Below are 22,225 nucleotides of genomic sequence, written 5' to 3' on the forward strand. Positions count from 1 at the left end.
TTCTCATTGGCCTTCCTTTGGCCATGCCTACCAAAAACAGGCAAATCCAATAAAATATTTTCCTATCATACAACGTTTTCCCACTATTCTATGAAACGCAGGAAAATTCTATTATCAGAGGTAAATGTCAAAGGGGAATAACTTCTCTTTGTAGACTACAAAATAATAGAGGCCTTCCCAGCACAAGAACACTTCAAAATCTAGTACATACTGTAAAAATACCTTTGTCTATAACATCTTTGTACTCTGTTGTGGCCTTGATGCTCAGGAACAAACACTGCAATTTCACTACAGATTCAACACATCCCCCACCCCCATCCTTAACCAGGGCAATGAAATTCTCAATTTTGGAAAAAGGACAGTTGCATTCCTATGTAAAATTTTGAACATCCATTGTGGCTCCATCCTACCTCCGGGGGTCATGATTTGAACAAACTTGAATCTACACCACCTGAGGATGATTCCACATAAGTTTCATCATTCCTAGCCTAGTGGTTCTTGAGAAGAAGATTTTTAAAAAGTTTTCTTATAAATTCCTATGTAAAACTTTGATCGCTTATTGTGGCTCCATCCTACCCCCGGGGGTCATGATTTGAACAAATTTGAATCTACATCACCTGAGGATGATTCCACATGAGTTCCATCTTTCCTGGCCCAGTAGTTCTTGAGAAGAAGATTTTTAAAAGATGCCATTATTTTTTCACTAATTCCTTCTAATTTCCCCTTTAAAGAGGGTGTGTCCATTCATTTGAACAAACTTGAATATCTTTCACTCAACTGACCCAAGGATACTTTGTGGCAAGTTTGGATGAGAATGGCCCAGTGGTTCTTGAGAAGAAGTTGAAAATGTGAAAAGTTTACAGACGGATTGAGGGACAGACAAACAGCTAGATAGACAGAAGGCTGTGGACAAAATGTGTTCAGAAAAGCTCACTTGAGCCTTCGACTCAGGTGAGCTAAAAACAGTAAACAGGTAAAAGAAACAACTTACCTGGTGACTACAGAATGTAGCAGCCTCTGACGCTGCCAGTTTGGCCATAGCTGCCTCCTGTATAAGATAATGTAACCTTAAGTAACATTTACAGACTTTGTGATGACTGTTAGATACCTTAACAAAATTAAATTAAATTAACTTTAGAAGAGAACTGGGGTACTTCTGTCACAGTACATTAAACATTATTTATAACCTGCAGCAAACTCACAGCAGATTTAATGACTTTCATGGTTGTAAGCAAAATTATAAATCTGCCATTGGTAACTTTACAAATGTATCTGACAGATTAAGTTATATGACCTTTTTTGATGTCAGATGTTAAGATAAATTCCTATCATAACTTCCTCTTTAGTTTCTGATTTCCGAAACTTCTCTATTGAAATAAATGTTCAAAAAATTATAGCAAGATTCATTCAGATATTTAACCTCTTCAACGAAAATGATTACAGAACTTACTTTAGAGAATGGTTTTCCAGCATCTTTCAGAAGTGCTGCCTTGTATGTTAGGAGTCGGGAACTCTCGATCTGAAGAGCCATGTCTGCCAGCTTGGACTATAAATCAAAAATAAAAGAGAAACTTGACTCCAACATTTACCTAACCAAATCAGGACCTCTAAACCGTATCTATTACTCTTGTCATATGACAATGACCTTTTTGTTAGTTTTTATTTAATAAGGTCACCTGTTTTCAAACAAAGAGAAAACTGTACCTGAACTGTCTGCATCTTTGAAATAGGGTTTCCAAAAGCCATTCTCTTCTGAGCATAATCTATAGCACATTCAAATGCAGCCTGAATTCATAAATAATTGATGTATGTACAATATGACAATTAAGTATAGAATTCTTTTACAATTTAATACTCTTTCTTTCACATCTCAGTGTTTTGTTATAACTTCTATGCAAACTCCATTTTCATACCGTAATGAGGTTATTTTTTCTCCTGTATATTACTGATTATTTCAGTACAGTGTGAATAACATGTCTGCAATGAACTAAAAGCAATACATAAAACATACATATAAACTTCAAAGTTAAAAAAAAAATCTCACCTGGGCTATCCCCAAACCCTGGCCTGCAATACCGATTCTGCCAGCATCCAAAGTTTGCTGAATTAACAAATAAGAATTTATCAATACATGATGGAATAAAGAAGGGAAGACAACTCTTACAAAGGAAAATCTTACACATGTATTGATAGGTTTTTATTTAATACCATGGCAATTTTGAACCCAAATCCTTCTTCCCCCAGAAGATTTTCCCGTGGAATCCTGCAGTCTTCAAAGATGAGGTAACAAGTGGAGGTAGCCTTGATCCCTAGCTTATCCTCCTTCTTACCCAGGGAGAGTCCGGGGACGGGCTTAGGTATGAGGAAGGCACTGATTCCCTTAAAAGAGTGCACAATTTAATGATAGAAAAGTCTGGTAAAAGATTCTTAATTCTTATAAATTTTGTTTAATCTTTATTACCAGATAAACCTTAAAAAAAACCTTAAGAATGTCGAAGTTTTTTTTAAAAAAGATATTCTCATGATAATCTTTGTAATTTCGGTGTAAATGAAAACTGGAGCAATGCAGTAAGATTCACTGGAAATCTTGTCAGACAGAATATTATCATTCAGTTTTCATAAAATTGAGTCACTGATCTCTTTGATCAGTTATTGTTTCATATCTATTGTAATACACTAAAACTTTTCAAGAAGTATGTGACCAATGACCAACATCTTCCTAAAATAATGAACAGCTGCTTGAACTACCCTTCTGACACAGGCAATCAGATGTATTTTGACAAATCTGAGAATGACTTGTTTTACATATCATAACAATATTTAGTAGTGGTGGTAATTTGGAAACATAAAAATGACAGTAGAAATACAACTGGTCTGATTGGCTTCATAAAAAAACTACACCTATGCTTTGAGATTTAAAAAAATGACTAATATTTTAACTATAGGCAATATTTCTTCTTACCTTGTGTTTCTTACTTTTATCTGTGGTTGCAAAGACCTGAAATGATAACAATTCTAATGACATACATATTAACATATTCCTTAAATCAGATTTTTTGTACATTTCATATTCTGATTTTTAAAATAACTGTATTTAAATTGATTACCAAGACCCAACTATGAATTTTCAAAATTAAGTCGGTGTGACACTTTAAAATTTTAGATCAAATGTTAAATAAAAGCTATAACTGATTTAAGTATTTATTGGTGTATTTTTATTCCTTAAATTAACTTGCCTATGGACATGCACTTATTAAAAAATTCCCTTGCATGTCCCCTAAAATTCACTAGCCTTAGGCTTTGTACAATAATATTTCTTAGCCCACGTTACCAAACTTAAGGGTTTCTTCCATTCATTGAAGGAAGAGAAAGTCAGAGAAATCTCCTACCACGGCTGCCTCTGCCTCATAACCATTCGTGATCCAAGCCTTGGTTCCGTTTAACACCCAGGAGTCTCCGTCCAGGCGAGCCGTCGTAGACGCTGCCCCGGCATCACTGCCATTACCTGTACAGCACACAATTCATAGCATAAATCTTGAATTTTTTCATCAGATTTTCGAAAGTACTTCTATAGTATATAAAAATTAAGCCTACAGAAGCTGCACCCTTGCCTTCCCTACCCTGGATATGAAAAATTGGACAAACATAAATCTACAGTAGGGTGAATCCATTTTCATTTTATAATAATATTACTTACTGGTAGAAACATTATTTTACACTACATGAGGATTCTTACAAATTTATTTAAAATGTGTGGCCTTATGGATATTCAAAACATTGTACAAATTGCATGCTTTCAAACTGATGCATTTTTAATTTCCAATTCTTTTTACGATAGACCTATTAATACCTTGTATAAAGATACTAGATAGACAATGCATAAAGGGAAAGTGTTAAAAGTAATTTAAGTGTCTTATGGAGTCCGGATAGGGCCATGCAGTTCACTTTTGCATCATTGCACTATCAAGGTTTGGGTTGATAGTGCCATGACGGGATAATGCGACGACAATGAAGCGATGGTGCGATGACACAACAATGCGATTACAATGATGCAATGGTAAGATGAAGCGATAGTGCAATGACACATCGTTTCAGCGTTATCGCTTTATCGATATCGCATCATTGCGTCATCCACCTTTAGTTGATGCTCGATGGTGCGATAGTGAACTGCATGGCCCTATCCAGATTACACAGTGTCTTAATTAGATAATGATTGTGAAAAATAAGATTCAAACCTGGTTCACTTAAACCAAAACACCCTACTCTGTCTCCGTGTAAAAAAGGCTCCTGAAAAACTTCTTTTTGTGCTGCTGTGGCCCACTTATTTATTGGTCCAAGGTAAAGGGACTAAAATTAAATATTGATACACAAATGAAGCAGACCCTGAAAAACCCAATTTACTAATGTGTATAAGCTCAATATCTTATCTAAAAAGCAATTAAAGAACAATAAAGCATTCTGTATAAGGATATTCCTACTGCTAAACACATTTATATTGCAACAAACCTCCATTAAAAATTCATATTTATGATTTTTTTTTTAAGATCTGAAGTATGAAAACAAAACTTACATTATTGACACTCATGATACACCCTGTAGAAGCACATCCCCTGCTGATTTCCTCCATAGCAATGGCGTAGGCTAGATAGTCCAGTCCTGTCCCTCCCTCCTCATGGGGGACATCAACCGCCATCAATCCCAGCTCCCCCATCTTCTTTATCTACACAAAGTATATATAATGCAGTAATGTAATCAAACTTCTTTCTGACTTTTTTCATTACACAATAATTAAACCAACAATTTAGTAATAGCTTTACACATACTGATGCTAAAAAATATATAATGGATTTTGTGTTGGGTTCTGTTTAAATCTTCAAAACTTAAATTGCAAGGTTACAAGACAAAAAATTGTGAAATGGCTTGTAGAACCATAATAATATAGTTGGAAAAAGTGTTTTGGTGTCAAAGAGTCAGTGAAGTATTTAGACCAAGACATTGATCATATATCAGGAGTCAGTCAGATAACAGAGGAATTTATAATTGCATGTTTCCAATCTGATTAAAATCAGATCTTGACAGTGACCATTACAATTTCGGAGCGTAACGAAGATCTGATTTTAATCAGATTATGCATGTTTCATGACAGCATCAGCCCAAAATAATACACATTTGCTTTGATCACATTAAAATGCTAAAAATCATGTAAATACTCTTGATCAAAAGTCAATTACAGAGGGATCTTGTTATTACATTGATGGTTTAGAAGATAGAATTCTTTTTTTTTTTCGTGTAATTTTGTACAAGCCTTTCATGACTTTAAGTATTCACATAAAATTACTTACAGAATTGCTTTTCCTTTAAAAAGTCGTGTACTTCTGAGGGCTGATTTTTATCATTAGTAAATATATTATAATGAAAAAATACTTACTATATCTTTTGGATATAAGTGTTCTTTGTCTAACTTTGCAGCAATGGGCATCAATTCATTATCAACAAAATCCCTGCAACTTTTCTGCAGCATGCTGTGTGTTTCTGGGAGATCTGCCAAACTGGACAGGGACCTGGCATTGTTGAGGTATTCTGAAATAAACAAAGGAAGACTAAGAAAAAAAATACAGCATTTTGGTATAGGAGAGATGTCATGCATTCAGACTGTAACTTCTCAGTATTCCATGGATGTCGGATGTAGACATGATATCATGAAGCAGGTCCAGTACAATCATACATGTAAAAATCACTCATCAAATTATGTCTCCTTGAGAGACTTTGTACCCAAAGTTCTGTAAGTTTTGCATAGGGCTATATAAAGCAATTGAAGCAGTTAGTTCTGCAATAAAATTATAAAGGACACCAATTATGGTCAACAAGATAATTGATTGGTAATAATTCAGTACAATGAGAAGTAATCATACTTATCTATGCCTCGACACACACAGGGTAGTGGACAGTTACTCTAACAATAGAATTTTTTTTTTTCTTAAAAGTATTCAAAAGCTGCAATGTTAGAACTATCTATGATTTTGGTTGTCGTTTTGATAGCCCATAATACATTTATGAAGAATAAAATACATGCATCTCTTTGTTTATTTCTTACAAAATACATTTTTGTGAAAAACTGTCTATAAATAGCTAAATAAAGCCATTTTGAATAGCTAGTAAATTAGAGCTATATAGCTTAATCAGGAGATTGTACTGGGCCTGTTTAGTGTAATGTATATTGTAGTAAGGGGAATGGAGACTAACTGTAGAATTGTATCGTTATTTGTTTATATATTAGTCTTTGACCATAATGCTACAGTTCCCGTAACGCAAAAAAGGTGCAATTTACAGCGAAAGATTTTTTGCGCACTTTTGGGGACAATTTCTCCACTTTTCAGAATTGGTTAATCAACTATATTTCACTCCCTAATTCTAGACACATTCTCTAACCAATTTGTATATTTTATCCACCTTCCAACCCTTTACAGTTGTCTCTACAGTTGAAAAACTTGCTTGAGGTGAACTTTTAGCAATCCGACAGCCAATTCTAATCAAGCAAGTTTATCACTTGCAAAGACGACTATAAAGTGGTGGGAGTGATAAAAAAAATACAGACTGATTAAAGAATGTGTCTAGAATACGAAAGTAAAAGATAGTTGGTAAACCAATGCTGGAAAGTGGAGAAATTCTCCCAAAAAGTTTGCAAAAAATCTTGCGCCATAAATTGCACATTTTTTGCATAACAGGATCTGTAGCGTTATGGTCAAAGACTAATACATAAACACATAACCCTACATTTCTGCAGCTAAACAGGTCCAGTACAATCACTAGATTTAGCTACGTAGGTAGAATTACCTACGTAGCTTTATTTACCTACCTCAGGTAGCTTTATTTAGCTATTTCAATGTAACTTTTCAAAAGTTTTCTTTTTATTAAAAGGAGACAAAAAATCGCAATTAAAAGACTACTGATATTTACACTACGGAGGCTTAAAAAACAACCCAAAGCAGAGATAGTTTATACATTGCTGCGTTTGGACAATTTAGAGCAAAACTTGTAATTCCTTTGTTTGGTAAACTGTCCTCTCTCATGCACCCAGTGAGGCATGGCTAAGCATGATTACTTCACATTGTGCTGAATAATTACCGACCTATTATCATGTTAACCCGAACTTAACCGGAACTGGACTTCTTTGTCATTTCATCCAAGGAGTAACTGTTCTAACAGTCATACATAGCCCCAAAACTTTCATAACTTTAATTGCAATTGCGCAGAAAAAGACATTTTTCTAAGAGGGATTTTTTCATGAGTTGTTTTCAGATGAGTTCAAAGTTGAAAATGATCAATTCATCAAGATGATATTTTCTGCACACCCTGAGAAAAATGCTTTTTTATAGAAATATATTGAGTTGGTAGCTAAATAAAACTATTTCAGGTAGGTAAATAAAGCTAAGTTGGTAAATCAAGCTACGTAGCTAAATCTAGCGATTGTACTGGACCTGCTAAATGGAGACATGTATGGTAAAATATTTAAAGCAAGCTATCCTAAAAAGCTTTAAATCTAATTTAAGCTAAGAAGCTAGATAAAAATGTAATTGTTGTGCTGAACCTTGTAGGCTTGTACTGATTATAATGGACCTGTATACTGCAAGTGTTGAACAGGTCCGGCACAATCTCTTGATTAAGCTATATAGCTTGATTTAGCTATATAGCTTTATTTAGCTATTCAGAATAGCTTGATTAAGCTATTTTCTCAGACTTTTTTCTAAAATGTGTTATTTTTTCAACATGTGCAAAAAGTCGCACCTTGGTGCAGTGAAAATATTAAACTTTGTACTCTTCTGAATACAATGCATGTAAAAATCACTCACCAAATTGCGTCTCCTTGAGAGACTTTATACTCAAAGTTTGAAAAGTTTTGGGGCTACTGATGAGTGACCACACAGTTATTTCTTGAATGAAATTATAAAGGATGTCAGTTATGGCCAGCAGGATAAATGATTAGTAGCAGTTAAACACAATGAGAAGCAATCATACTTATCCATGCCTCATCGCACACACAGTTACTCAAACCATGGAAATTCATATTTTGCTTAAAAGTATTCAACAGCAGCAATGTTAGAACTTTCTATGATTTAGGTTGTATTTTTGATAGTCCATAGTAAATATATGAAAAGTCAAATATTTGCGACTTTTTGCTTATTTCTTTCGAAAAACGTTTTTTGTGAAAAATTGCCTATAAATAGCTTTATCAAGCTATTTTGAATAGCTTAATAAAGCTATATAGCTTTTTAAAGCTATATAGCTTAATCAAGCGATTGTGCTGGACCTGTTGAACAGGTTGGGAACACATCCCCTTTAGCGAGATCATCTCGCTAAAGCGTGATTATCCCTCTTTAGCGGAAGAAAAAACATTACCATAAACGGGAATTTTGTTGTTTTCGTTATAAAATAATCAAAAATCTCGTGCGTATTGAAAATCCGGGAGAAAGCTGCATTGAAGCGTGAATTTACTACAAAAAACTGACAATATTGGCCAGAAATTTAAGACAATCACTGCTGCGTGTGAGAATAAGATGCTAAAATCCACGTGTAAATCGTGCCTTTTTAGCGAAGGTTTCAAGATTTACAGTCATATATGTTTTTGAAGCATATAAAATATGTATAGATATCCAAATTATATTCGTTAGGGTCTTAGCTTTCAATTCTTGTACAAAAGTTAAAAATAATATTCTTTAGAAACCCATGATATTTGCTTAAATATTTGATCTTTGGTTGACGCAAAGAAGTACGGAAGCGCAACAGGGTTGTAACGTTTGTGGAAAAGTCATGATTAAAAAGCAAGTATAAACTGAGATGTGTATAGAATATGGGTAAACCATTAATATTGAAAACAAATTAATAAAAAATGGTTTACCGTATATTGAGTCTAACCGATATTGACTTAGTACAAATGTTGATGCATGGTAAACTTGTTAATTCAGGAAAGCATGATTCAGCGGCGTTGCAAGCAAATTGGAAAGGGGGGGATGGCTAATTCAAAGAGAAAAAAAATCAACCTGAAAAAAACTTGACAAAAAGAGGAGAATTTGACCATTGTCCAAACCTGAAAATCCTATTTCATGCGGGTAGGGGGGGGGGGGGGGGGGGGGTGGGGGTGGGGTTAGCTTCGAACTTTTTTTCAGTTACACTTACCCTTCTTTTCATTAACACAGAAACGTGCCTGTTGAAAGTGTAAACATGTTACCTTGAATTAAATTTAATAACTAAACGAAAATGCGAAATTGCATTGTTGAAATTGCTGCTACTTACGTGTTGTTAATTATAATTAAAGAAGTATAATATTCCCTAGGTATTCGTATTTTAATGACATAAATTCTTAATGTTTTTACCCAGTGGCAATGAACAGTTCTTCGTTTGAGGACATGCACTTTAATTGCATTGGAAACATATGTTGGGATCCTGCATAAGTTAAAATGTGTAAATTTTAAAAGGAAATCAGATACTAGTACTTTCCAAAACATAGGCTACATGAAAGCACACAGACCAGGTGGCATTTTTATATTTAAAAAAAAAGGGGGGAGCTTCTGAAAAATCTGCCCCCAAAAATCAAATAAATAAAAACAAGAGGCCCATGGGCCACATCGCTCACCTGAGAAGCTTTGACCATTCTGTTCTTTACCAGATTTCACCCTTGTTATACATAATGCATCCCCACCCTACCCCACTGATCATAATTTAGACATTTTGAAATCTACACACCCACATGATCCTTCCATGGGCACATTTGTTTCAGCTTTTTGGCCCAGTGGTTCCCGAGAAGAAGATTTTCAAAGATTTTTCCTATATATTTCTATGTAAAACTTTGATTCCCTATAATGGCCCCACCCTTCCCCCGGGGGTCATGATTCCTACAATTCAGAATTTACACTACCCCAGAATGCTTCCAAATAAGCTTCACTTTTTCTGGCCCAGTGGTTCTTAAGAAGAAAAATTTCAAAGATTTTTCCTATATATTTCTATATAAAACTTTGATTCCCCATTGTGGCACCACCCATCCCCCGGGGGTCATTAATTGAACAATTTAGAATCTACATTATACCAGGATGCTTCCACATAAGTTTCAGCTTTTCTGGCCCAGTGGTTCTTGAGAAGAAGATTTTCAAAGATTTTTCCTATATATTTCTATGTAAAAATTTGATACCCCATTGTGGCCCCGCCCTTTCCCTGGGGGTCATGATTTGAACAATTTAGAATCTACACTATACCAGGATGCTTCCACATAAGTTTCAGCTTTTCTGGCCCAGTGGTTCTTGAGAAGAAGATTTTCAAAGATTTTTCCTATATATTTCTATGTAAAACTTTGATTCCCTATAATGGCCCCGCCCTTCCCCCGGGGGTCATGATTCCTACAATTTAGAATTTACACTACCCCAGGATGCTTCCACATAAGCTTCACTTTTTCTGGCCCAGTGGTTCTTAAGAAGAAAAATTTCAAAGATTTTTCCTATATATTTCTATATAAAACTTTGATTCCCCATTGTGGCCCCGCCCTTTCCCTGGGGGTCATGATTTGAACAATTTAGAATCTACATTATACCAGGATGCTTCCACATAAGTTTCAGCTTTTCTGGCCCAGTGGTTCTTGAGAAGAAGATTTTCAAAGATTTTTCCAATATATTTCTTTATAAAACTTTGATTCCCCATTGTGGCTCCACCCATCCCCCGGGGGTCATTAATTGAACAATTTAGAATCTACACTATACCAGGATGCTTCCACATAAGTTTCAGCTTTTCTGGCCCAGTGGTTCTTGAGAAGAAGATTTTCAAAGATTTTTCCTATATATTTCTATGTAAAACTTTGATTCCCCATTGTGGCCCCACCCTTCCCCCGGGGGTCATGATTTGAACAATTTAGAATCTACACTATACCAGGATGCTTCCGTATAAGTTTCAGCTTTTCTGGCCCAGTGGTTCTTGAGAAGAAGATTTTCAAAGATTTTTCCTATATATTTCTATGTAAAACTTTGATTCCCCATTGTGGCCCCGCCCTTCCCCCGGGGTTCATGATTTGAACAATTTAGCATCTACACTACCCCAGGTTGCTTCCACATAAGTTTCAGCTTTTCTGGCCCAGTGGTTCTTGAGAAGAAGATTTTTTAATGACACCACCCTATTTTGGTCTTTTCTTGATTATCTCCCCTTGCGAGGGGATATGTCCCTTCATTTTAACAATTTAAATTCCCCTTTACCCAAGGATGCTTTGTACCAAGTTTGGTCAAAATTGGCCCAGTGGTTCTTGAGAAGAAGTCGAAAATGTGAAAAGTTTACAGACGGACAGACAGACAGACGCTGTTCTTACGAGAGGTACATTGTGGGGTAAAATTAACGTATTTTCCAGCAGTGTGGGGTTTTTTGGGTACTGTGGGGTTAACCCCATAATGAAGAGGTCTAATTACGTTCAAAATTACTCTATGAGGTCGAAAAACCTAAAATTAGATTTAACCTCACAAAGACTTTGTCCAAATTTTGGACATGTCCTTAGCCCAAAACGCTCAGACATTCAGAAATCTGCTGTTTAGAGGAGTTCGGTAATTGAATCGAGGAGTTCCGAATACCTGAGCATGCGCATATATTTAAAACTAACTGCGCATGCGCAGAATACGGAAGTAGCTGTGTTTGGACACTTTGTATTAGCAGTGAGGAAATTCGGAAACACAAAAAGCAAATGCAGTAAGTCTTACTATTTTGTTGCACCACATTGAAAAAAAGCTTTGTAAGTTGTTTGACATGCTTCATACGTACATTATGCAGTTGTAGAATTTATTTAAAGTCAAGGAAAGGAAATCTGTAGTCCACATAAACACAAACCTATTGAAAACGGGCTTTTGTAAAAAAAAATGATAATGAATGCACTGATAGTTCTTTTTTTAATCAGAGGTCTGCAATGAAAATCGACCGATACCCGGGGGGTCGGGCTAGTGGTTTTCTGCAAGAAGGTCGCCCCGTTGGCCAGTAAAAAAGATATTTTTTATACACATGCAATACATGCAAAGCACACTTGGTACGTATTTTCACTCGTTTTTTGCTATAAAAATCCAAACCATTTAAATTTTCCATATAACATGCTCCAACTGTCAATAAATCTCCATAATTTAATCCGTGTTGGAGTACTTCTTGGCTTATTTACTTCCAAAAACGATCGTCTTTTTTTCTTAATTCGAGTTTTCTCTATACCTATGGTAAATACATGCAGATATCTCATAACATAAATACATGTGATTCTTCCGACGGGAGACAAAATCTCTGGATTTTTCATGCCTCTTCCGCCCCTCCCGATTAATTTTTAAATCTTCCGTGTTTAATTTTTTTCAAATTGAATATTTTTGGCTTTAATTTTATCCTGTTTCGTAGTATAATTGCTCTCTCTCTCTCTCTCTCTCTCTCTCTCTGAATTCATTCTAGATACGTACCAATTGTTTATCTACTCTTCACACATTTGTTTACATGTACTTGTAATCATACCTTAATCTATAGAGAGAAAATCAGAATGGAAAAATGGAATTAACAATGTCACTGCAATAAATTTTCACAGCAAGTAGGCTTCGTAGGAATCAATATGGGGTTGTATAATTAGGTTGTAAAATTTAGTGGTATATCAATTTGATAAATGACAATCAATGTTTATAAATGAGTGCAGGACATTTTAATCAGTTGTTAAAATACCCAATATGTCACATTTTTTACACATTCGCTTGTGTAATTATGTGCCCGATAATAAAATTCACCTATTAAAGAAATTAAACAAATTACCTTTAGATACGTATATATAACTCTGTTTGTGTTAATGGAAAAAATATAATTGTCCTTAAGATCAATTTGTACTTATTTTTCAAGATCGACGATTGAAAATTTAAAAGAAATCACAATTAATAGTTTTTCCATAGCTTAACTTAACGAAATTCAAGCTTAAAGCTACATTTTGTAATTTACAATATTAATTCATATCATTACTTTGAATATTTACAGTGAGAGTATGTGACTTAGCTAATACAGGGCTATCAGTATTTTCACACCTGTTAGATTTTGATTCCGTGTAGAAGCTCTAATTGCAACTTTTGTCAAAACAAATGTTTTGTATAGCATGATTATCTCGTGAATTTCACTATCAGGAGACGATCGATAGGGATTAGTTACGCTCTACTGCACTTGACACCTGTGTTGTGTAGAATGATTTTAAACTGCGTAAATACAAATCTTTGGTCAATTGAATAATTTTTTGTGTGTGTCTGTATGTTAGATAGAAATTCTGACAGCTTTATGAAAATAATACTAAAAATTTACCAGACTTTAAAAACTTCAGCAAACTAGTTGATCGAGGATTAATTGAAGGGTGGGGGGGGGGGGGGTTACACTGCTGATCATTACCTGAACATATGATAGTGAAGTTTTTAAATGGATTTTATTGACACTTACTGAAATAAATTTTTATACTTTTAATTCACCATTAAACTGTCTTTTAATTAAAGCTTGTGTATTTTTTCTTATTAAAAAAATAGATAGTAGTAAGGCACGTGTATTTCTTCTTGAATTATACTGTAATTCAATTATCATATATTTGAATGTAACAAAAGAACACTCTGAGTTCCCGAAACTAGTCAAAAAATATGTCGGACAATTGTCCTGTAAATATTCAAAATTCACCGGACAGTTGTAAAATTTACCTGACATTAATTTTTTGTATGTAAATTTAACATATTATAGGATTGGAAATTGTGTCGATATAATAAATAATATGTGTAAATAAAAAGATGGCAAATGCAGATTTTTTAAAAAAAAATTATTAAAATATTTTCTATAAGGCCTGTGTGTGCAGGATTTGACGTCGCCGACGGCGTGTGATGACCAACGCTTAATTCATCGTATAAAATTATTATGTCCTTTCTGACAGATTTTTAAAAAATTTTTTTAAAAATAAAATCTGCAACATGACAACTCTTGGTTGATTGTTTGGAATTAGTGGGAAATATATGTTGTTTTCCAGGCTGCTTTTTTCTTTTGGATTTTGGTATTTTATGTGCCAGGAAAAATATTACGTAAAATATCAAACTCGTTTTAAAAAGCCTGGAAAACGTCCGATATTTCTGACTAGTTTAAATTTATTATACAACCTCCACATAGTTAAAAATATGTACTAATGATATAAAGATATGCAAATTTATCATGAAAATGATGATTTTAAGTGAATTTGTTGTCGTTTTACTACATTCAAGTCAGTCCGCTATTTTTAGAAAAGGGGAAAAACGCGCATGTATTTTAAATGCTATCAAATACATTAGAAAAATCCAGAAGTTGGTATAATATTATCATGCTAATAGATTAAATTATAGAGAAAATAATAAATGGTAACAAATTGTTTGTAATCAAGCAGAAATAGCAGGCAACTCTTGCAACCCTGCAAATTCGTCCTTCAAAACGAAAGTAGATTGTCACATTTTTTTACTGTCAGAACTACAGAGTGCATATATTTATCAGAGGGAAAATATTTGTTTGACAGTGTTTTTAAAACTGTTTTTCCTCCCAGACTTATGGAAATTATTTTTTTTTTAATATGTAGCTTTTTATAGTAGACAATTTTACACATTTTATTTAAACAAGATCTGGCGCGCCCCTGACGTTTTTTTTCATTCCTTTAGTTTTGCATTTGTTTATTGTCAGGACAATTGAATTAAATTATTTTGTTAAGATTATATGTAAACGTTATACAGTCTGTAAAAAAAAAACCATCGGACATTTTGACCGATAAGATTAAGATTTTACCGGTCCAATTCAAAGTTTACCGGGGATCCCCGGTGGACCGGTGCGTTTCGTGAACTCTGTAATTTACACTTATGAATGTATGAAATTTAACTGTTTTGTAGGAACAGAAACATGCACAAAACCTTAAAAATTTGGAATTCTTTAATGTGATATTTTTTAAATAAGCATGGATTAATATATATATATATATATATATACACACATACAAAGGTTATGTGAAATTGACATGTTTAATTAAATCAACTGTAGTGGTTATTGCTGTTTATTTATTGACCGACTGGCTACTTCTTGGGCTAACTGGAATAAGAGGCCACCTGGCTAGTTTCTGGACTTCCCAAATTAAAACAAGTTTGACTGTACTTTTTCACCTTTTACCAATATAAGAAAGTAGTTCACAGTACATCACAACTATGCTATAAATAAATTTCGATGAATTTTAATTAGTTACTCGGAATTTTTGTATGTGTTATAAATAAACATTTGCTTCTGTATTCCTTTGTAGAGTTCAGATACCACTGAAAGTGAACATCAGTGGAACTTTGATGATCTAGGCCACTCTATTGTTGCAGCAACACCAGCAGGCGTCGGACATTCATAAAGTTGAAAGAACAAACCTGTGACTTGAACACACAATTTGTGATCTGAATATAGTTCACAAATTTAAGGAAAGCAACTATTAAAGACATCCAGATCGGTGGTTAGTACATGTTATAAGTGCCCATAAAATCAAGACAACAATATTATTTTACAATAAATTAAAACATAACCTGTAAAAAAATTCAACATTATCATTTAGAAATATATTTTACTGTATTTTTTTTGACAGGTATACATGAAGTATGAGTTAAAGACTTTTCAGAAGAACAAGCACAATCCCGATTCATTTTTGCCATTGCCTTCTCCAGACGGCGACATTCAGGACCTGACTTACTTTTCAGAAAAAGAAGAATCGATTTTTGAAAGTTGATCTAAAAAAGATAACATTTACATGGGTCGTGGATTTGAATTACATTTTCTTGATGGGCAACTAGTTTCAAGTATTTGGATGTCTATTCTCAAGTTACTGCAAACCTTAAATTAACTTCTTGATTATTAGTTAAATGTGAGACCGTGTCTTACTTGAAGTAATCATTTTTTGAATTGAGCTATGTAATATCTGATTACTTATGTTTATGAGTAGTGCTCAGCTTTAAGACAAAAGGATCTTTTATGAACATTGCATTCGGCATGGCAAATTTCTATACATTAACAGTCATAGTTTTCGTCTTTTTTAATTAGCGATTTCATTTTAAATGTGAGAAATAATTATTAAACTGAAATGTACATTTATGTTGTTTGATTTTTATTTTTTTGAAAAGTATAAATCAATTGCATGTTGGTTTTTTTTTTCATTTTATTTTAGGGGACGGGAGTGGGGGTGCAGCTCTAAGTTTGAGTATATTTTCCAAAAGGATGTACATCGTTATTTTTGTTTTAAGATCAATTTTAAAATGCAAAATGATGAGATATTAGACTACACTTTTTTTCTTAAAACTTCATTTTAATTAATATATTTTGTTTAAAATAAGTAGCAATAACATGCAAGTTTTAGAGTTATTTGACAACTCACTATATACTTGGTTTTTTTTTTTTACATCTATGAAGATTGTCTCAAATTTTGAGGGTTTTTTTTTCTGTGTTCTACATTTATTGACATGTTTCTTATCTGTGTTCAACTTGTCGAGTAACTGAAAAGTTTGATTAAATTTTTTTTAAAAAAATCAGGATCATCTCTTTTATTTATTATTATTAATTTACAATGAAATTATGTATACTTTTGATGCATAATGTACACTTCAAATTCATGCACCAGCAGATTCAAAGGAAAAATTCTCATTAGAAATAAGCAGTGAAGATAAAGAGATTATCTAATTAAAAATAGTTTGAAAAATATTTAAAACAAATTTTCGAGTATGTTATCAAAATAGGAAAAAGTATTATGAGAATTGTTTGGTATTTTTAATAGTAAAAAAAAGGATATGACGTACTGGCAATCGCATCATCTCACTCAGGGTCTTTCCGTCAGAGTTCGGAAAAACAACCTCGAATGTATTAACATCACCTGATGTTAAAGGTTTTGCTTTTCTTGTTTTTTTCAAATATAGGATAGAGGAAGTAAGAAGTCCCTTTTATAGTATATTTTATGTAATATCATAGCATTGAATAAAGTTAAACTCAATATTCCACAGATAAAAGGTCTTCATGCATTTATTTCGAAGATCATGAAAAGGGGGGTTGTTGCCATGGCGTCTTACTAATACATTCGAGGTCGTTTGTCAGCTAGTCAGAAAGGCTCGAGAAGTTGCGATTGAACATAGTGGGGGTACTTGTTCTTTTATTACCAGTCCCTGGTAGAGTTTTTTGATATTAGAACATACTGGGGTTTTCAAACACTTCAATTCATATGGTTACTGGTATCTGTTACATGAGAACACAGCGGGGTTCTTTGTTTAACACTCTGAGGTTACTAAGATGTCTGATATTTTCTATCAGAACATATTGTGGTTCTTGTCTAACACTTTGTGGGGTTAATGTTATCTTTTATCTATATAAGAAAATAATGGGGTTGTTACACGTTACGGGGTTAGTGTTGTCTATTATCTTTATGAAAGTACATAGTGGGGTTGTTGTCCTAACGCTTTATGGGGTTAGTGTTGCCTATTATCTTTATGAGAGTACATAGTGGGGTTGCTATCCAAACACTTTATGGGGTTAATGTTGTCTGTTATCTTTGTGAGAGTACATAGTGGGGTTGCTGTCCAAACACTTTATGGGGTTAGTGTTGTCTATTATCTTTATAAGAGTACATAGTGGGGTTGCTGTCCAAACACTTTAAGGGGTTAGTGTTGTCTATTATCTTTATAAGAGTACATAGTGGGGTTGCTGTCCAAACACTTTAAGGGGTTAGTGTTGTCTATTATCTTTATGAGAGTACATAGTGGGGTTGCTGTCCAAACACTTTATGGGGTTAGTGTTGTCTATTATCTTTATGAGAGTACATAGTGGGGTTGCTGTCCAAACGCTTAATGGGGTTAGTGTTGTCTATTATCTTTATGAGAGTACATAGTTGGGTTGCTGTCCAATCACTTTATGGGGTTAGTGTTGTCTATTATCTTTATGAGAGTACATAGTAGGGTTGCTGTCCAAACACTTTATGGGGTTAGTGTTGTCTATTATCTTTATGAGAGTACATAGTGGGGTTGCTGTCCAAACACTTTATGGGGTTAGTGTTGCCTATTATCTTTATGAGAGTACATAGTGGGGTTGCTGTCCAAACGCTTAATGGGGTTAGTGTTGTCTATTATCTTTATGAGAGTACATAGTTGGGTTGCTGTCCAAACACTTTATGTGGTTAGTGTTGTCTATTATCTTTATGAGAGTACATAGTGGGGTTGCTGTCCAAACACTTTATGGGGTTAGTGTTGTCTATTATCTTTATGAGAGTACATAGTGGGGTTGCTGTCCAAACACTTTATGGGGTTAGTGTTGTCTATTATCTTTATGAGAGTACATAGTGGGGTTGCTGTCCAAATGCTTAATGGGGTTAGTGTTGTCTATTATCTTTATGAGGGTACATAGTGGGGTTGCTGTCCAAACACTTTATGGGGTTAGTGTTGTCTATTATCTTTATGAGAGTACATAGTGGGGTTGTTGTCCAAACACTTTATGGGGTTAGTGTTGTCTATTATCTTTATGAGAGTACATAGTGGGGTTGCTGTCCAAACACTTTATGGGGTTAGTGTTGTCTATTATCTTTATGAGAGTACATAGTGGGGTTGCTGTCCAAACACTTTATGGGGTTAGTGTTGTCTATTATCTTTATGAGAGTACATAGTGGGGTTGCTGTCCAAACACTTAATGGGGTTAGTGTTGTCTATTATCTTTATAAGAGTACACACTGGGGTTGTTTGTCTTATAATTTATGGGGTTAGTGTTGTCTGTTATATCTATATAGCATAGTGGGGTTGTTTAACACTTTCTTGGATATTCTTGTCTATCATCTTCATGTGAAATATGTTGGGTTAATTTACTTTGATGCAACAGTTATCCTCAAATAAAAACATTTTTTTGCATTGTTACTGCTATGCAGTAGTTGAAAAATGTTATTGCTATATCCGTTCTAAGTTATTCAGATAAACAGTAACAATTTTAAAAGTACTTATAATTAGTTGCCTGTAAAGTTGACTTGATATTAAATAATTAATTTTTAACCCCACAAATATAGATCTTTAACCCCACAAATATAGATCTTTAACCCCACAAATATAGATCTTTAACCCCACAAATATAGACCTTTAACCCCACAATATACCATTTGTTTGAATTCCTAATGAAACCTCTCAAGTCACCACTGTACTATTAATAACCCCACAAAGCAAAATGATAACCCCGCACCTTCCGTAAAATGCACAATGTACCTCTCAACTGTAACGGACAGACGGACGGACGGACGGACGACGGACAAAATGTGATCAGAAAAGCTCACTTGAGCCTTCGGCTCAGGTGAGCTAAAAAAGCTAAAAGTGTTGATTGTTATTGTTAAATGCCGAGTCGGCAAGATTTCAGCCGTATTTTGGCGGCAGGTGAATACTGGTAAAGACATTCTTTATTTTGAAAGAATATCTACAAACATTGCATGGAATACTTCGAATTTTACATTTTATTATACCTTGTAATTGTTTTATTTAGTTAATAAGAGAGGCTATTGTCACCTTTAATAGCTTCCTTATTAGAAGATCGAGTCTTAATTGATCACCGATAAGACTTTCAATTAAAATGGTAAAGATTTAAAAATGGTTACGTCGATAGCTTTTACCATGCACAACCTACCTACTGTATTTGTTTCTAGTACCCCTCCCCCACCTATCCGTCCATCTAATGTACCATCTCTAGCCGTCTAAAATATCACGTTTCCAATATGAAAGTGCAATAGTATAGGATAAAATAATTTTTAGGGTTGATTACCGGTAATTTACGTAGGACTAGAATTTAAAACTGACACTGAACGTATTATTTCACGGGTAAAATATACAGAAAAAATTAATATACATGTATCTGTTAGAAGATCCTGGAAACTCTGATGAGTGTAGCAAAGAACCAATGAGTGCGCTTCTTACAGTAAGAAGGTGGGACTTTATATCAGTCAATCAGGCGATTTGAGAATTTATAGGTCACTAAACAGACTTCGTCTCGAGATCGTCATGCCCTATGGAAAGTCCAAAGTGACGGACACCCCATCACTATGTCCTGCTGTATATACTCCCGCTTTTCAAGCAGGCGTATTAGAAAAAAGGTAAACATGCAATTACAATAACCGTATACCCGAAGTAAGTTTAGTTGTTCTGATAATTATCAAATGTGGTCCTCCGTAGGAAGGCTACGCTATTGTTCATAAACTTATTCTAATTTCCATGATTTGCAGCAGTAGTGGCAATATTTTGAAGCAAATTTATTGAGATGAGACAATAAATATTTATCGAATGGGTTAACATACTCCCGGATTTTCCTTTTTCAGAAGTTAACACGATTACAGTTTGAATCAGAGTACAAATCTCGGTTTTCCGAGATGTATTTTCTCCCGCTACAAAGGGATAATCGCGCTTTAGCGAGATGATCTCGCTAAAGGGGATGTGTTCCCAACCTGTTGAAGGACTTGGCAGCCGCAGATATTTAAATTTTCATCGTACATTTACACATCTGCTTTATAAAAAAACGCTTGGTGGGAAATTATTTAAAGCTTCATGAAAGCAGTGACGTGTATATGCTATATTAAAACGAAAAGAAATCAAAACGTTACACAACACTGACAACAGAGTAAAATCGGGTTACACAACTAATTTTCCGCTGAGTTAATGCTGCCAAAGAAATACATAGCTTTGCAAGAAAACCGGATTGAATAATCATTCAATTATTGATTCAATATGTTCAAAATTTGTTCATTCATTATTTTATACCTCTGCTAACAACTTTTGCGGTAGTTTGTCCCGTTCTGAGCAGACAGCGAGCTATCGACGCCATGATTGTTGTTATCTTACCTCCTCCGAAACAGAAGAGTCAAAGTCCAAGGGAAGATACTAAAGACCTGACCTACTAAAGACCTGACTGACCTGACCAACATAAAATTCGTTATAAATGATAATTTAAGTATTAATAATGAAAAGTTTTAAGCTATATTCTTGTTTGACATATAAAGATATTTGTACAAAAGTATTTGTGGTACACTTTTACCGAAATAATTGTTAATAATTATGCAACATTTTTGTGATAATTGAATGACCTGACCAAATAGGTATTGACCTGACCAAATGAAATTCCTCATAGTCCGTCATATTTAGACTAAAAATTAGATTAAGCTCACGATATATTATGAATATTTAAGTAAAATACTTAGTAATAAAGGATTTTAGATCGATACGAATAACATTTTGGACTTATATATGATATATGCATTGACCTGACCGTAGAAAACCGCTTGAACGTGTAAACCAAAATAGAAGAATTTGTGTATACTTTATTGAATCAGTATTTAAAATATAAATACATACTGAAATAATATATTATAGTATATGCTATGCTTTTGTTAGTAATATAAGAAGTTTTGGCCTGGCATCAGCCATTGATAAATAATACGTGACCTGACCTGACCGACTATACATACTAAAGACCTGACCGACTATGCATAATAAAGACCTGACCGACCTTACGCACTAAAGACCTGACCGACAAACTTCACAGTAATAAAATGCTAGATTCAGTAGCACGAATGAATAGATTTACGAAGAAAAAAAGAAAGCAAGAAAAATATGATTATTAGAAATATTACATTACACATGTTGATTACTATTTAATTGCACACAATATATTTGTTAAGGAAAACATATAAATCTATTTTATAAATAAGTCAGATTTAAGAAATAAATAAATAAAAAAAAAAAAATACATAAATAAACGTATTTCTCATTTTAATAAAATATCTAGAATCTGCTCAAAGAAAGAAGTACCGACTTTTAATTACAATTTCTGATTTGGGGATAGTTTTGGATCATTAAATGTCGGTAAATGTTAGATGTAAGTCCCATATTACTATAACGACGCGACAATCCAGCTTTTTTTCCAACTTAAAATAACAAAGAATATCATTTGAAATCATTAACGTCTCGATATTAAATACACTATTAGGGCTGGGCAATAATATCGATATTTCAATATATTGCGATACAATGAAAAAAAAAATCGTATCGCAATACGATTTTGTAATATCGATATATTAGCAATATGCTAAGATTAATGTCTTTTGTCTTTAAATATAATAATGGATTTATGAAAGTTTGGTATTAAGCCAAACTTTAAGACAGAAGTTGTTTTGTGGGAACATATCAGAGCATAA

The 22,225-nt window shown here is 33.8% G+C and overlaps 1 protein-coding gene and 1 long non-coding RNA gene across 2 annotated transcripts; one reads left to right on the forward strand and one right to left on the reverse strand.

Moving 5' to 3' along the window:
• Window positions 1-991: 991 nt before the first annotated feature.
• On the reverse strand, window positions 992-20,886 carry LOC134278993 (short-chain specific acyl-CoA dehydrogenase, mitochondrial-like; the record flags this gene model as incomplete). The annotated part of the gene is made up of 11 exons (XM_062761305.1): window positions 20,793-20,886; window positions 5,429-5,580; window positions 4,571-4,720; window positions 4,236-4,347; window positions 3,390-3,505; window positions 2,963-2,998; window positions 2,209-2,379; window positions 2,045-2,101; window positions 1,705-1,785; window positions 1,451-1,546; window positions 992-1,048 (listed from the first exon to the last, which is right to left on the reverse strand). Coding segments are annotated over exons 1-11 (1,092 nt in total), but the record flags the coding sequence as incomplete, so codon positions are not given.
• LOC134278994 (uncharacterized) lies at window positions 11,280-16,071 on the forward strand. Its single transcript, XR_009994557.1, has 3 exons — window positions 11,280-11,712; window positions 15,302-15,496; window positions 15,626-16,071. It is a non-coding gene; the product is annotated as an uncharacterized LOC134278994 (long non-coding RNA).
• Window positions 20,887-22,225: the final 1,339 nt, after the last annotated feature.

Source organism: Saccostrea cucullata, unplaced genomic scaffold (assembly GCF_032062105.1).
Source record: "Saccostrea cucullata isolate Sc308-1 unplaced genomic scaffold, CSIRO_AGI_Scuc_v1 ctg5766, whole genome shotgun sequence".
NCBI classification, from domain to species: Eukaryota; Metazoa; Mollusca; class Bivalvia; order Ostreida; family Ostreidae; genus Saccostrea; species Saccostrea cuccullata.